Raw genomic sequence first — 17,668 nt, 5'->3', positions numbered from 1 at the left:
CCTGTTCTCACTTCTCAAAAATTCCACTATTAACCTACTACAGATGTGCAACTTTCCAATTCTTCCATTTTGATCACTCTCCTTTCTACAGTTAGCAGGCTTCTGTAAGAACTACAGTAAAATACATGTATTGTAAAATACATATTTTGATCTCAGAAGAAACAAGCACATTTCTGCCTCGACTGAATTTCAGAAACCAGGATATCTGTGCAACATTTATCCTACTGGATTTAGACAGAATCTGAAATGCAGCATAAGACTTTCCCATTTAAAGTCAAATCAATGAACTTTCAAGACTGGCAACAACTGGTTCTTGTTAGCAACTTAGGCTTCAGAGTCTAAATCTAGTGTAATTTTACTGTTATTATATTGTAAGTTGCCTGTAAGAAGGTTTTCTTTTAACCCTGAATAAGTTATCTAGTTTTTTCTCTCAACTGTAAATATTTATAATATACATGAATAAATGATTTTCAAAACCAAAAACTATTTTTGAATCTTAAGTTCTTTTTTAATAATTTCAGTGGCACCAGTCTCCAATACTGGATAAATCTTACCATTTTTTACACCTAGTGCCACGTTTTTTTCTTCTCTCTCCTACTACAGGCTACTAAATCTGATATGCTCTGTACTATTGATCTTTACCTTTCATCAACATTTCATACAGTCCTAGATTTCCCAGAACACTCAAAAATGTTCACTTATGCATCAAGTTGTTTTTTAAATGGCCTCTTTCAGCATATATTCTCATTTCTGCTATATTTAAGTAAACTAAACAGATAATTAGGTATACTATTCTGCACTTCCTTCTGAGTATTGTGCAGCACTCCAAGACTCCCCTTCAGCACCTCCATTCTGTACACAGCTGTAAACTAGCAGATGCAGTACCAAAGATATCAACACTATTTCCTTTGCAGCCTTTGATACAAGTAAATATTGGGTAGGGCAGGAAGACATCAAAGAATCAGCTAAGAGCATATTGTACTAACAATCCCAAGAATGTCACATACACTTGAGTAACTCTCTGGCTGTTCTAAACTGCTCTCTGACAGAAGTTCCAGATCAATTGCTCATTTAATTCTAATAATTTGAAGAGGAATAAATTATGCATATTTATGTAAGTTCAATTCTAAGCATCCGTAAGTGTTATCAAGCCATTTTTGTTAACTAGTTTAACAAACGTTCAAACAAAGGTAATGCTGTTCTGGAGCTGTCATAACCACATCTAACACTTTTCCAAAGAGGGACAACAGATTAATGTGCTTTTTTCTTAATGCTAAATATTTGATAGCTAATTTCCAATTTTGGTGCAAAGCATAACTATACCTCAGTTTTTATCAATCAATTGCTTTATCTAATGTCTGCATACTTGAATTTCAGTTTATGAAGAAGTAAATTATCCCTAGAGTGTTATCTCTTATTGCAAAAAAGCAAGCACATTTAAAATATCTAACACTTACCTTTATTCTATGAAATCGAACAATATCTCCAATTTTGTAAATTTTTGGAAGGGATTCTAGATTTCCACTAAAAAGAGTGCATGTTAACTTCACATTTGACGGGTCCACGAGTGTTACAACTGAGCAGTAATCTGGAAAATATGAAGTGACTGAATGAGTAATAGACATTACGGAGTGATTAATACTCAGATATTAAAGTTGGGATAAATGGCCATAGAGTCATATTTTTCTGCTAGGATCAGTATAACTTTTCCAAAAACAGTTTAGTTACAATAGCCTAACAACAGAAACGTGGTCCTTTGTACAAATCATTAGAACAAGCAGCTGAAAATGAAATGGGTGATTAAGGACAAGCCTGTCAGTGAAGAATGCACAAACTTTATCCTTCTTCAGTAACACAGACTTTTTTCTCAAGTCTCTATAAAATGGGAAGGATAGGTGTACATCCACTTGTAAATACTCCTTTGAGATTTTTATGTCTTTTCTGAATAGACAATGAGCTCTGCAGGTTCTAAAAGCAAATGAAAGCATAAATTACATATCTTTCATTTCACCAAAACATACAAGCAAGATGTATGCTTTGCAGTCACGAAGTAGTGCTCTGAAGATATCTGAAATGTGTCCCTTTAAATTTAAACTTTGGTAACAGATTTTCAATTTCATCAGTAACCTACAAGATCAAATTCAAAACAAGTACATAGTTATGACAAAGCAAAATGGTCCAGAATACAGTAGTATCTGCAGATAACAAATTATATTTTACAGTTCAGGTTACAGAAGCACGTGTGTTCATATATCTTGTAAGCATAAAAGGGAGTGACAGTGTAAAGTGACATTGTTTCATAGCATGAGTAGACTGATTAACCTCCCTAAGATCTTTTCAAACAACCAATGTCTATTTGGCTATATATTTAAAAACTTTAACATCTGCAATTCTGGTCCTAGTTACTTTTAATCAAGAAGACAGAGTGCTTTTCAGTCAGATATTATGCTGATATTTATTAAAACTTACAGTTCAGGGCTGAATCACAATTTTTTAAACAGAGAAGTAGTGTGACAACATCACAACGTCTATTTCTACCTTGATGTCAGCCTTCAACTATGCATTTATTTTGGATTGTGAATTAGATGGTGCTGCTAACTATTGTTCATTCTAACTAAAAAAAAGTACAAAACATAAGATATAAATTACCCAAAATGCTTCAGTAACTCTCCAATTTCTTAAACTACTTTAACTCACATTTTTGCTTTCCCAAACCTCATTTAAGAGTATAAATTGTCATTGTGATTCTTCGTTTATTCATATTGCTATCCATAGAACAAAATGCAGATGTATGGTCTAGAAGCAGAAACTCTTCTTTTACTTAAAACATCTATTCACTCCTTCTGCTTACTATGACTTTTTGATCTTATTGTTGTATGTCTCCACTAAAAAAAGTTCTTTGCCAATTTTATGTTGTTTTTTGATAGCGGCAAACAGTAGAATCTTAACACCCTAAAATAAAAGTAGTTATAACTCTTAGAAATAGAAGACTTGCATCCATTCTTGTGAGGTACCAAGAATGGGAAAGCTATTCAAGACATCAAACTCTCAAGACAAAGTATCAAACAACATGAACATAACGCAGCAGGGATTATCACGTCAATATTAAAGAGGCAAAAGCACCAAAACAATTATTATCAAAACAGAAGAATTATGAATTCTATGCTAACTGGTATTTGAACAAACTACAGAAACTGATCATACAAAACTGAAACATGAAACCACTGATAATAAGCTACTTGTGTGCATGTGTGCCTTTCTCAATTTCTGCAATAGTGAAATTAAAAACCAGAAGACTTTATAAATGAAGTTCAAGGATTTAATCAATCATTGCTACTTGACATAAACAACGTTTAGATGTCCATTCTGAAAATAAGACTAACATCCATCTTACAAAAATGTTAGTATCAAATACTTTCTACTGGAACAAGGAAGCTACACAATTTTATTTAAACTGACACAGACTGTCACAGTGTCATCAACCTATCATCTTTCAAAAAGCAAATATACTTTGACTAAATTTTATGCTGGTATGCAAATAGCCTATATCAAGTCCAATTTTTGTAATCATAACAATGGTGCAGGCTATCAGAAAAAAAATTCCTAATAAACTTGAAGTATGCGACATCTTTTCAATTCACACCCCCGCCCCAGCCAACCAAATAAAAAAACTCAACAACAACAAACTTCCCTTAGCTGTAACTCTGACAGTCCTTCAGCAACAATGACACTAAGCCAGAGTTTGCATATCTGGGAACTGAACACAGGTGTTACTGAAGCAGAATTGATAACATCTCCAACACACATTTTATAAAGAGACAGAAACAAATGATTTCTTTTTTCAGAGTTATTTAGCAATAAATATCAGTCCACTAAAACTGACAGATTTGCATTATACAAAAAGGTATAGGAAGGCAGTTAAAAGCAGACAAGTGTCATGTATAAATTCATGTTGAATAACTTCCCCCAGACATGACGAAGATAGATCTGTTAGATGGATTAAAACATATGTTTGTCTGTCCACTGAATTCAAAAGAAACACTCTGCTGCATCTGGCAAATATGCCCTTTAATACTTAAAGTAAAGTTTAAAATTAAAAGTTCAAACTCTATTGAATGAAAAAGTGTCAAAAGATACTGAAAGAAGGCTTAATAATACAAATAGATTTCATTTTCTTACAAATGTAAGAAAGATAGGATTTCCATAAGGGGGATATTTTTTTTCCTAATTACTTTTACATAGCCTCAATAACGATTAATTCTACTCAGCGGCACTTAAACACAGTTACATGTCATTCTTTTGCACATTACTGCAAAAAGCTCCAGAAAGGTGTTGGATGATCACTCAGTCTGGTGTTCTATGCTAAGGTAATGAAGTCAGACCTGAAACTGCAAGTATCTACTATTGTATTGCAATGAAGGGTAATTTTATCTTATTGGTTATGGATTCTAAATTTAAAAAAAATAGTAGCCTAATAACATTATGTTCAAAATGAGCCACAAAGAGTACAGAACCCATACAGTCCATAGATTTACATTCTTGTGAACATAAAGGATAATGCATTACAATGCATGGACATTACCTACAATGAAGTAATAAAAATCCCTCCATATTAAAATTGTGATTACTGTTTCATGCTGTGATTATATAACCTGGTCAGCTTCATGCATGTTGCTACCCATGAAAAGGCAGGAAAAAAGGTCAATGCTCACTCTCCATTTTCTGTGCAATTAGCATATTCAAAAGACCTATATTCACTCTACTTAAAGTAGTATAAAATACTGTTTGCTACATAATCAGGGAGCACCTCCTACACAATTATAGACTTCCCTTCATGATCTCAAAACACCACTTTGACAATCATAGAATCATAGAATGGTAAGGTTGGAAGGGACCTCGGGAGATCATCTAGTCCAACCCTCAGCATAGCCCATACGGGGACTGAACCCGCAACCTTGGCGTTAGCAGCGCCACGCTCTAACCAACAGAGCAATAAATCTAATTAAAATAAGGCTCTTCAAGAACAAAGCATAAAGACTAATTTTCTATTAAAGAAATTCTCATACAGCAAGTCCTTTTTGAAGGTTAAAAAAGAAAAGTCACCAAGACTTCCCTTTTCAGTTGCAATGTGAAAATTGCTTTTTGCTCTCCAAAGCAGCATTACAGTTCAGTGATTGAATTCACTTTTCTAAACAGATAAAAAGCATCTAACTCTAAATAGTATGCTGAACTTAAATAATGCCCAAGTGCTACATGAAACTATAATAAATGTTATTGCTCAAACATTCTTTTTTTATAGTACACTTTTCCTTGAAGAAATATCCCTCAGTCTTTTAGTTTACTGAGGCAAAATTTTTAAAAAGCTAATGAAAATTTAAATATTAGGGATAATTTTCCCTTACTAGATAAATCTGCTCCACTGATAACTTCCTTAAGGAAGGGGAATATTAGAGTTCATAATTTTTACTTGTAAAATTTTAGCTTAAAAATATGACAACAGCTGTACAATTGAACAAATTTACATACTATAAAAGAAAGTGTTGTTTATTTTGTCTTGTTCAATATAAATCATGATTAATAACTCTCTGATAATCATTAAAGGTAATCTTAAACAATTCATCTAATTTCTTCAGCATGATTCAGTACAAATTGCAATGGAGTTTTACTATAAAGACAAAAACTGCTGATACTTCCAAGTTAAGTCCTCAACAAAAGAAGCAAAGATACATAAAATACAAACTGCAAAAAATACAGAGAAGCCTTTCTTTTACTTGCATATTGTGCAGTATTCAGCTCAAGATATGTTAATTTTTAATAATTTTGATTCTGAAAAATATTTCCAAAATTAAATAGTTACTGTCCACACGCACACATAGGTAGGCTAAAATGGGATCTTAATTCAACATGTGACATATGAATATACTGCATACATCTGATGGAATAAACAAAATGGAGGTTTCCCCAGGAAAATTACTTTTATAACTTATTATTTAGCAAGGACTCTTCTCTGCATTAAGGAAAATATTAATTTCCAACTAACATTTAACAGAAAGGGTTGGGGAAGCAGTTGTCACATTGTCATCTTCCAAAAGTTTCATGGTCAATTCAGATAATCTCTGTAATTGGACACTATAAAGAGGGAGGCAGGAAGAATTTTTTTAAAAAAATATATACTTGCTATTTCTATTGCAGCTAAATGCCTGAGATGTCCTTGGTGTTCAGGGAGGAGAGAGGTGTCAATCACCTTTATTAATAATAACAATAAAGACTTAAATTATCGAGAAAATCTAGAACACAAGTTTGAACACTTCTAACAGATCTTCCAGCAGACAATCAAGAGGAAATTAATTTTCTTGCAGAACCCCATCTGCCTGTTGTGCCAAAAAGGACCCAGAGTATTTCTCTGAATAGTCCAAAACAGATTCTCATGTACATACATTCCAAAGTACATGCCCTGAGTTGAAACATCCTCAGTTAAAACAATTTCCTGTGGCATATAAGTTTAATGATCACAATAAAAACTCCTCATTCATCATTGCTTTACTCTCAGTCTCATGGCAATTAAGATAAAGAACATTTAATTGCAGATTATAAATATATAAACTGGCAAAACTAAATCAGGTGCCCAGTTTTCACTTGCTTTCAGTGGGAACAGAGTGCAAAGCTTCAATCGTATGCTTTAACACCTGTAAGACTAGTATCTCATATCTAGCAGCATATCTACCTAGTGAATAAACACCTATATGGATAAAGCACTGTGGCTCTACTGCCCGTGCTTCCAGTAGGGATCAGCTTAAAGACATACAACTCTATTAAAACAATATGAGAGAGAAAATGTATTAGTACAGGCTGGCACTGGATTTAATGCGATTGTAGAATTCCCTGACAAGAGCCATTTCATGCCCTAGCAATTCAGAACAGCCTACAGCAAGCATTGAGCATTATGCACCCTTTCAAGTAGATGCAACCTTAGACTGTGTGAAAAGTATTTAAATATTTGACTGGAATAGCAAGTATTTTTACATCAAAATCCAAATCAATTAAAATTGTTTTAAAGTAAGAGTTTGATGATAAAGTAGCAAGCGAGTTACAATTGCAACAAGAAGTGATAGTAAGAAATGAAGTTTACAAAACACTAGAGCAGAACCTTAAACAAAAAAGTTCACCAAAAACTTGATGTTGATGAACAAAAAAATCCACCAGCACTCCAAACTATTTGGCAATATGTGTTAAATATCAGCTATTAAAATTCATTATTTGAAAACTGAAGCCAATAACCAAGCAGAAGCCCTGACCTGTTCCTTCCATTACGAACAATACTTGTAGCTGCTGCTCTTAAAACCACTGCATTCATTGGCAGGTCCTGCCATTAGCAAAAAGACTGTGTGTAATTTTGCTCCTCTCTCCTCCCATGCTTTCCTGCCCAAGGAGCAGGCCACTTCTTGAAGATATGCAAAGTGATGTTTCTAGGGTCTTAGTAGAATGTGAAAGTATTCCAGAGAAGATACGATTACAATTAATATGATTACAATTAAACATATATACATGTACTGACCTGGAGATGCGATTCTGGACACATCAGCCATTGTTTCTCATTGAGGTCAAATATCAGTGTTTTGGAAGCTTTGTCCCTTGAAAACATGCTATTCCTTGCATCTAACTTACCACTAAATAATACAAAAAAGAAATAATAGGCCATAATATATAGTATGTTTTTGATTTGTGACCTAAGGGAAAGAACACAAACTTGTTTAATATAAATACTATGCTATAAGATGTATCTACAAAATGTGCTCATACATAGCAATTTTAATGTAACCAGATTTGTTCTATATGTACTACACTTAATCTACTGGAGCTGGGTAATACAGTCTACAAAAAAAAAAAAAAAAAAAAAAAAAAAAAAAAAAAAACTCAAAAACCAAAACTACATAGCACTGAAAAGTTTAATCTACTCTTTAACTCTCTCCCTAAATAAAGAAAATTGTTACTTTATGGTTACTAGGTTATGACACAAAGTAACATTATAATTAATTATGTTGAAAGGTGTCATGATATCATGACAAAGAATAACACCGCATTTTAAGTTTTTAAGTACCGGGAAACTATTCTTAAGCTATTTCTTTTTTATCTTCAATTCCCCTCTGACGCGTTAGTGTAGCTAGCTTAGCAATAACCCTTTGCTCAGGAAGACTTATTGCAGCATTTAATGTTACATTAAGAAACCAACATTGACAAAGACATAGTCTAAGTAACAAGTTAGTGTTCAAGTAATAAAAAGAGGCTGCCTTACGTCTGCACTAGGATTTTTCTATTCTCGCCTCGCTATTATTTACCAGTGAAAAAATTCAAATGTATTAGACTGTTGGAAAGTTTTCTGTACAGCTTCTTCCCTGCTCCTCTCTTTCTTTTTTATACTGTAAAGTTACAGCAAAACAAAGCATGAATTTATAAAAAGCACAATAATTGTCAAAAATTAGTTTACACCTTATAAATAACGCTTACTTTTTAAATGGGCTGGAATACTGCACATGCCACACAACCACTTCCAAAACATTCATGCTTTCCAAATGTTCTGTTGGAAGATACAGTTCCACAGAATAATTTGTGCACTCTTGTATAAATCACTACACGAGTAGGGCTTCATCACAGAAGGTTGGCGCATACTTTGCATTGGTAACTGAACTATGCTTTGCTCCTATAGGTAATGTAATTGCTCTGTTCCATAAAGGCAGGCTGATGGTCTTGAATTCTTGCAACTACTATAATATCACAGCAGAACATTTCAACTGTTTTTTTTGCCTTGAACTGCTACCTGCAATAGCTTGAAGAGCTTTACACAGGATCCACAAATCTGGTTGATAAGAAGAATACTTGTTGGCTGCCACAGGAACCAGTATCTCATAGCAAGTTGGAACACACTGCATCTGTAAAAATGACTTCCCCAAACATACACACATTTTTCCTATCAGATCAGGTACACTTCAAAGTTCAATTTAAGTTTTATTTCCACAATCTTTTTTTCACAGTAATTTATGTCTAACTGATGCCATATATATATATATATATATATATATATATATATATATATATACACATACACGCATACACAGATAACTTAAATTCTGCAACAAGTGATCATTTAAATGAGAAAATATTAGCTTCAAGTTTTTATTTATTTGGTCTGCCTTAAATAAGCCTGAAAAGAATAGTGTCAGGTAAGGCCTTACAAGACCTTAAAATAATACTTCAGCTCTGTGTTCTTAACCCCATCTGACATGATCAATTTACAGATCATTGCTTTATAACAACTTTGTTTGACAACTATTAAAAGATATTACAAACAATAGTTAAACTTTCAGTTGATTTGCTTGGGTTTGAACAATAATTTCAGTGCAGAAAGGAAAAAAAAATTAGGTCTAACAGAAGAGGAGAGGGAACATGCCATAGATAGCACTGTAAACAAAATAGGAATTACAAAAAAATCCAAGAAGTACATAACATTGTTTCTCAAACAGTGAAGAGACGTAACTCACAGCTTAAATAGTTGAATTTTATCTGAGAAAAACAAGCAGCAGTCTATTTTGTAATGTCAGACTGCACATTTACAGCTTAGCAAGTAAGAACTGCCTACAGGTCAGCAGATGTGTAGCCACTCAATTAAAATTAATATGAAGATGTCTGAACTGTGTTTTAGATGAAATGGAGACTTCTAGCTGATTTCCAGATATGTATTATCACAAAACTACATAGATTAGCATTATTAACTCATAACACTGATTCCACTAACAATTGAGAAATTACTCTCCAAATGTTCTCCCTCTTTGCTACTATTTGCCCATACTGTGGGCTGAAAAAGAAAGGTGAAAGAATAACTGAAACAGAAAGGTTCCCTCTTCCCCCCACCAGGCACTACAACAGGAGCTTTTAGAAATGACAAAACAGAAGAATGTGAAATATGTATTTGTCATATAGCCAGCACAGTCAGTTACAGCTGTACTGAAAGATTCATGAAAAGATATTTTTTGTTCAGTAATTCAACTCTTGAGTAAAGTAAATAAATAAATACAGGAGAATTAAAACTTATGTATGCACGCACACACACACACACGCAAACACACATACACATGCCCACACACAGAGGTTTCCAAAAGCTGTAGTGGTAGACAGTATCCTAAGAATAACCTTTTATTTTTTGATAATGCTATGATTGTTAAGTCAAGTTCAATTATTTCTTTAGTGTTTGTCTTCTAATACTGTGCACCACTGGTTATCAGTAACAAGCACATCAGACAGAAGGGTTCTGCTTAAAGTTAGCTCTCCTCCACATGAGCTAGCCACAGTTTTCAGAGGTTCCTCAAGCAGCAGGACATTTTTCCCTGTTACTAACATTCTGGCTCCCCAAAATCTTCAGTAAATTGACTTAGCTTAGGCATAACCAAGAAAATTCAGGTTTAGTCAAACTGAGGAATGAAAGTATCACAAAAATGAGTTGTACTGTACCAGCTATAGTTTATCATAATGCTGTATGTATGGGTTATAGGACTCGGAGAGTACTAATACTTCCAGCAACTAATTTCTGCTTTTAATAGACTTTCTCCTACAGTTATCTCCCAACATATAGTGCCAGCAAATGTTTAGACACCTTGCTTTTACAGTTACCCAGACTGGTTATTTTGAGTATTAAACTTTTAGGCTTTTATGATCTGTTCAATACCAGGAGAGCTTAAAACTACAAAACATTTTTATGTTTATATAAAATTTTCTGACTCCTTCTCTCATAAGGCTTTGTTAAAGATAATTGAAGTCAAGTTCAAAATTTCAATTCTTCAAAAAGAATTAGGCATTCTTTTCCAAACTAGATAATACTTTCTTTCAAGTCTTTCTTTGAAGTACACTACTAGCTAATGAAAAAGCTTTACCTCCTTGAAAGCCTAGGACTTGCATGGAACAGTTGCACTTGTTAACAGATTAGGAGGTACCATATTCAAGTATGTAGATTCTAATAGTCATGCTCACAATAAACCTAATTTTGTTTAAGTAGTTCTACTGACCCTGACAGGTACCCATCATTGAGAAATATTTATCCTAGGAATACAAGATGAGTTACATGAAAGATAGAGGACAACTGTTCCACTAACTTATTTTGTATATTTTCAAGACATTAAATGACACCAGGTTTTATATTTAAAAACATTTAAATTTTCACCAAAAATCAGATATTCATATAAAAGTTTTCCAAGATACTTATTTCAGATTGTTTGGTTTTAGGGAACAAAAATCTAGCTAAATTCATGGCTACTGAGATTATTCAAGAAACTCAGTTAAGACCATAAAAATGAGTAGTCATTACATTAACAAATGCAGCAGAGATTGCATCTGCTTTTGTATTTACCGAGCACTTAGTGAAATGGTGCAGTCTTCCAGCAAAACAGGCACAATCAGTAAGCATTTATACCATAGGCAAAATTAATGATTCAGTTACCAAAGAGCTGTTCTAACTAGCAAACATTCTGGCATCACATTATAGCATACCATAACGAGATACATTGTTAAAATTTCAATGTAGGATTACACAGCTACAGAACAATCCCTTCCCACAAGGGAAGGTGCAGTACTTCTGTACTTTCAAGTCCTTCTCCTTGTTTTACATTGATGAGATTATCCTGATAAATACTTTCTTCTTCATCTGCTCTCTCCACTAATGTGTCTAAACTGAATCAGATGTCCCTTACCTGCTATTCTGTTCTCTGGATGTTAGCTGAGAACCGTGGTCAAAGGATCACCAAAATTTCTGTAGTTCTTGTTTTAAACAAAAAATAACAGTAGCAGCTCTGTTCAACAGAAAAACTTTAAATTTTCTTTTGGATAAAATACATACCAGTTCCTTTGCTTACATATGGAGGCTTGAAGAATTTCACAATTCCATACAAATTCACTACAGTTCCATCTTTAAGATGATTCAGAGGCGTATATACATATTTTGGTGCAACAGACTGGAAAGACATGATAAAATTTGTGAACAGAAAAAAAAATCTATTCAAACAAACTTTCACATAAAATTCTGTCCACCTATCAACATCCTTCCTCAGATATGTTTTACCTTGTCTTAAAAAAAAATAATAATAAAAGTTATCTATTTTTTTCTGTCTCAGGTGTCCTAGGTAAGATGCTACCTTACCCACTTCAGACTCTCTATAGATAGACAGATAAATAGATAGATAGATGTATATATTCCCTTTTCCCCCCGGCAATGAGGCATCTAACACCTATTTGATTTCCATTTCTTTCTGTGATTACTTCCTTGCTATAAACTAACCAGTCAATTCAACTAAGGTTGAGCATGTCTGCCTAGGTGAATAAAAGTCTTGATAGTAAAGAATGTTGGAAAATAATTTTTTTACTGATTGATTTTAACATCTCTACCCAAAGTGCTTTTAAAAGCTGTAGCAACATATACATGAATGATTTCTCAGTAGTGTCATTGCACAGAATCTTACAGCCATTGCACAAGTCTTCCTATTAAAGTAACACATTTGGAGCACTAAAGAAATTAAGGACTACTTTCTACTATCTAAGGACTATTCTCCTCTCAACTTAAGGTTACACAATATGCTGATTAGCTTCTTTAAAAGAACATCTGTTTTCCCAAACTAACTGAAAACTCCGGTTTTCAGTTATTGAAACAGGAAAAAAAAAAAAGAAAAAGAAAAAGAAAAAGCTCTATAAAACTGACACAAAATCAAGTTGTATCATCTCCAGTACTGAATTTTTAAACTTATGATTAAGAATAATAAACTCTCATATGCCAATGTCTATGTCTTTAATATGCTGTTTCCCCTAGATTTTTAATTTAGGCAAGTAAAGTGGTGTTCCAAATAGTAAACATGTAGACCAGTATGTGAAGACCAGCAGAGTAAGTCTGATTTTAATTCAATGGCAGGTAAGATATTTCCATTTTTTAAAGCACGAGCATACATTTTGCATAGGAATATTTATAATACTGAAGTTACCTTTCTAGTTTACACTTCCTAAAACAAAATGCAGCCTATCTTGAGATCTAGATGGAAACTATATTGCACAAGCTGTACTTTATCATATTTTACTGTATCTTCCTGGCATATTATTTGCAAAATTAAGAGCTAAATAAGTGGCTGCTGGGATAAGAGTAGGAAAGGAAAATGAACAAGAAAGAAAGAGAATTCCACATTCTTATCTACTAATAATTAAAATCTCATGTAGTTTAAAGATACTAGAAGATGAACTCACCACAGATGCAGTTTCTGAAGCAGTGCTTATATTCCGTTTAGTATAAATCTGAGAAGGAAAAAAAAAATGCTAAACTGATTACAAAATTGCAGGTAATACAAATATAACAAGATTTGCTAAAGTAAATATTACAGAGACTCTTTACTTTTCAATTGTCCTACCTGAAATAGCAAAAAAGTAAACCAAATTCTTCTGCTGTTTGAATCAACTTTGACATTACCAAGACTAAAAATTTTATCCTACAGGAAAAAAAAGAATATCTATTCTATCTGAGTAACAGCTACCTTAAATGTCATATACTTTTTATAACTCAGAAATGTATTTGGTTGAATATAAGTCAGGTCAGATTAGCAAAGTCAGTATTTAGAAGACTGAGGCCAAAAGAATCAAAATGATACTAGTGACTTGCTTAAGAGAGAACGTAAACAGTTTTTGGGTTTGTCCATTTCAATGTTTAGAATAGGTCTGTTCTCAGTGACTCTTGTTTAAAAGGTCAAGGTAAATTCATAATAGAATGGCATAAATTCAAGAGAGTTCCTAGCTCTGGCTACAGTGCGGCTGGCTGTAAAAGCTTATCTGTAGGGCAAGGTCTTTTTCAGAACCAGCAGTGCTGACTGGACCAACACCCTACTCCAACACAGACCCACACTGGAGTGAGAAACTCAGGCCTCAGCTGCTCCTCCATGTGCACGTGCAGATCAGAGAAGAATCCTGTTAGGGATCAGGTATTGCTCTCCATCGTCAACTTCATTCCTGAAGCTAGATTTCCTTCCACTTATTTGTTTTAAACAGGGTTATAAATAGTTGAATTTGTTGTATAGTATTCAATAGTTGAAATTGAAGTATAAAAAAGCTTAGAACATTTGTATTAATTTTAAGTAGTCAATGTCTGTGTCAGTAATTTAAATGCTACAAATTCTATCCTAGAGTCAATGGAGAAAGACATCTGCCGAAGACAACCAACATGTTCAGGGGTCTGCATCTCTTCACTGGCTTTTGAGTGTATGTCATGAAGTCCTGCCAATATTCAACTTGGGAAAGTGCCTAAAGTATAGGTAAAATGATTCTCAGCCAGTTTTGCTCAGATGCAGGGTTTTGCTGTACTTCTTTATGAATGCCTCAAACAATTTGTACTATAACCTATTTTAATTGTCATTAAAATTCATTTCAGCCTTTAATTATCCACAGAGGTCAACCCTGGGAAAAAAAAAGTCTTTCTGATATAAAACATATGTATTTTCTTTTACTAAAAATTCTTGTCAGATAGCAATTATACAGACAATAGTTTGAACCTTGACTTTTGCACACACCTTATTTTAATGACACTTACACATGATTTTGTGTTTAAGCTTTTAGAATTATTTCTAAGTTTATTTCAAATTCTAAATGGTTAGGTTCAAAGCATTCACCATAGTATATTCTACTCATCATCCCCATAGCTAATTACAGGTTTCCAAATGAAAGAAAAAATTCTAAATCCTTCAACACTTGAACCTCTAATTTTCGTTAAGTCCTGTAATTCTTTTTTTAAGAAGTACTGTTTATATTTAAAAAGAAGTAGTAAACTTTTCTTGAAGGTAAGGACCTGACAGCTACAACAAGCACATGCACTGCTGACATACTATCAGAGACAAATAGAAGCAGCAGCAGAACAGGGTAAACACCACTCCCATATCTCAAAAAACAAGAGCATTTAAAATCAGTAGTATTTATATGAGAATAACACTAAAGAACGTGTATTTTTATAGAGTATATCTTACTTTTAAAAATTAGGAATCTATGAATCTATGTATTTTGAAAAGCAAAGCATAATGCTATGAATTACAAACTCACAGCCCAGAGAAAACAAAAAGCAGACTTTAGGCCACTCTTGCCTACAACAACCACAGCCTAGAAAGAGCTAACGTAGATGTTACTTCTAGCTAGGCCACTTTGACGACATGGATGAAGATGGATATTACAAGATTGTATTCTCACACAAACTAGGTAGTTTCCTTATGAATATGCTACAGTAATCTGCAATACTTCAAATCCTACTATATTTTATTGCTTCTCTTTGTAAAGCAAAAGATTAATGACAGTATTTGGAAAAGAATGATAAATAGAAAGCTGGACACTCACGTACATAAATGGCTGATCCAGCTTCCTCAGATACCTCTAGATGGCAATCATGTCTGCCATCTTCTCTTGCTGTAGGTGATTTTGCCAACTTAAATCCAGCAACCACAAAGGTGTCCTGTGGAGACAGGGTCATAAACAGACGACAAATACCATATGACATATAATAAACCCTGTACATAGTATCATGTCCTCACTCTATTTTAAAAGAAGATGTGATGTTAAATATCACTTTAAGGGTTCAAGACATTCAAGAAGCAAAAAAAAAAAAAAAAAAAAAAAAAAAAATAAGATAGTCTAAACACTGAAAGAAAGTTTCTCTAGGTAGATCTCCTACCCATGAAATTCATATTCCCAAACTCTGTGTTGCCACCTAGCATTTTATTTTATTTTACTTTCAGATTCTGCTAAAGTTTACGGACTCTGGATGCTACTGTGACTGAGTACCTATTTGACAAAGGTTAGAGAAGAACTAAAGAGAATAATTACTTTTCATACATACCAAAGGCCAACTCTTTCCCGGGTAAACTTAATTAAGCTAGAAAAAACATCAAACATCTAATTAACACTAAGAAAATATTCCTTTCTCAGTGCTTTTTTATTGTATCATAGCTATACTTCAAAGATACTCTCCTTGTAGTGGCAACAAACTTCTCTGTGGTCAGTCTTGAGATTTTGGCACAGAAATACAAAAATTGCATTTGCTGTTGTATTTTTGCTTTGGTATAAAGTTATTCAGACACCACAGAATGAACAAGAGGAAGGATGACTTAAGGAAGAGTTCAGTAAAAGATTGAAGTCCCTGCAGTAGCTCATCCTTTCAGTAGCAACTTTATAACTTCCCCCCCCCAATCATAAATAGATGTAGGAGGTAGAGATCATAAACAAGGTACATGATCAAATAGGAACATAATGATAGGAACTCTGATAACTCTGAGCTCTTTTATAGTTAGCTGCTTTGGTATCAAAACAGCTCACTAGAGTTGTTCCAGTTTTGAAAAAAAAAAAACATTGATTCAGTTTTGAAAAAAAATCCACACTCATGCAAACTGCCTGAGAACAAACATTTTAAATTCAGAGCATTCTTTCTGCTTGACCTTGTACCAAAAGCCCTTCCATAAGCTTTTACTGTATAACTTTTGATCATGTGTTTATTTGATTACAACAAATAAAAGAGTTTTCTGATTAGAGTTGACAGTTCTAGGCAAATATTGCACTATAGTGGCTCTTTTTGCTATTTCAGCAAGCTGACAATGCTACTCTAAATGATTTAAGATCTAAAACCTTTATATTTTGTGCAAGAGAGACTGCTAGATTAAGTGATGGAGATATATTTAGTTGTTAAAGGATTTGCCAAAAAATTGCTGTGAAAAACTTAAGTTGGAACAGACAGCTTACTGTATGATAAAACTACATAGGGCATGCTGATTTTCATTTAGCGTCATAAATGGAAATATCATGTATGTTTTCAGCTTACATAAGTCATCTTAAGTATAAGACATACTCAGAGCTGAACAAGTAAGTTAAATTGGGTCAGAATAATTAGACAATTTAACAGTCCTTGCACATGAAGCACTCTACAAACATACATTAAAGTTGTTTCTTTTTTTTTCAAATCTAGATAGAAACACACACACAAACACAAGCTGCAGGAAACATCTATTTTGCAGAAATTAGGTGCACTATAGGTATTTGCTCTCACTGCTGCTGATGTTATTTATGGCGTTCTTCCAATAGCGGAATCAACCTTAAGCTAAAGAGCCATGCCCTGCTATACATTGCTCCTGTTTCAGCACTTTATTAGATTATCAACCGCACAAGAGATTCTGGAACTTGGTTGCTGAGTCAGGATTAGAGCTCTGTATAGCTGACTTGTCTTTTTCTTATTTGTCAGAAGAAACTTTAGAATTGCGTACACTCAAGTGCTTACACAGGCCAATAATCAGCTGGGGATGGGGGTGAGTTACATTAGATCATTGCTGGCTACTCATGTAATATGAAATGTGTAACATGACATTTAAAAGATGTGTAAATGGACTGTGTGATTTAAATGAGAGGAAAAACATTAACTTCAAAATCACAATAGTTTTGTAGGTAAAAAAAGAACAGGTCTCTTTTCAGATTTGTCATTAATGGACCGTCTGTGATTTGCAGTTCCTAAACCTGTTAAAAATTGACATAGGGTTTGTATAGTGTTTCAAAATTTAGTGCTATGTTAAGTTTCAAAAATATAACCTTTCCATTTCACCTTGCTTATGTATGACGTCTCGTAGCTAAGAGT

At 33.6% G+C, this 17,668-nt stretch overlaps 1 protein-coding gene across 6 annotated transcripts in view; it reads right to left on the bottom strand.

Annotated features, from left to right (window-relative positions):
• POT1 (protection of telomeres 1) overlaps window positions 1-17,668 on the bottom strand; it is a 78,089-nt gene that overhangs the window by 43,803 nt on the left and 16,618 nt on the right. For 4 of the 6 annotated variants that reach the window (XM_062583138.1, XM_062583158.1, XM_062583150.1 and 1 more), the window contains exons 5-8: window positions 15,395-15,505; window positions 13,270-13,317; window positions 11,882-11,996; window positions 1,458-1,588 (exon numbers count right to left, since the gene is read on the bottom strand). In XM_062583138.1, the coding sequence (XP_062439122.1) occupies window positions 1,458-1,588; window positions 11,882-11,996; window positions 13,270-13,317; window positions 15,395-15,505 (405 nt within the window). Of the gene's footprint in view, window positions 1-1,457; window positions 1,589-7,555; window positions 7,630-11,881; window positions 11,997-13,269; window positions 13,318-15,390; window positions 15,506-17,668 lie in introns of those variants that run through there. The other 2 variants (XM_062583166.1, XM_062583172.1) reach the window with 2 other exon arrangements.

The sequence above is a fragment of the Rhea pennata genome, chromosome 1, assembly GCF_028389875.1.
Source record: "Rhea pennata isolate bPtePen1 chromosome 1, bPtePen1.pri, whole genome shotgun sequence".
Taxonomy (NCBI): Eukaryota; Metazoa; Chordata; class Aves; order Rheiformes; family Rheidae; genus Rhea; species Rhea pennata.
The sequence above is the reverse complement of the archived record's forward strand: the minus strand, read 5'-3'. Positions and strand labels throughout refer to the sequence as shown.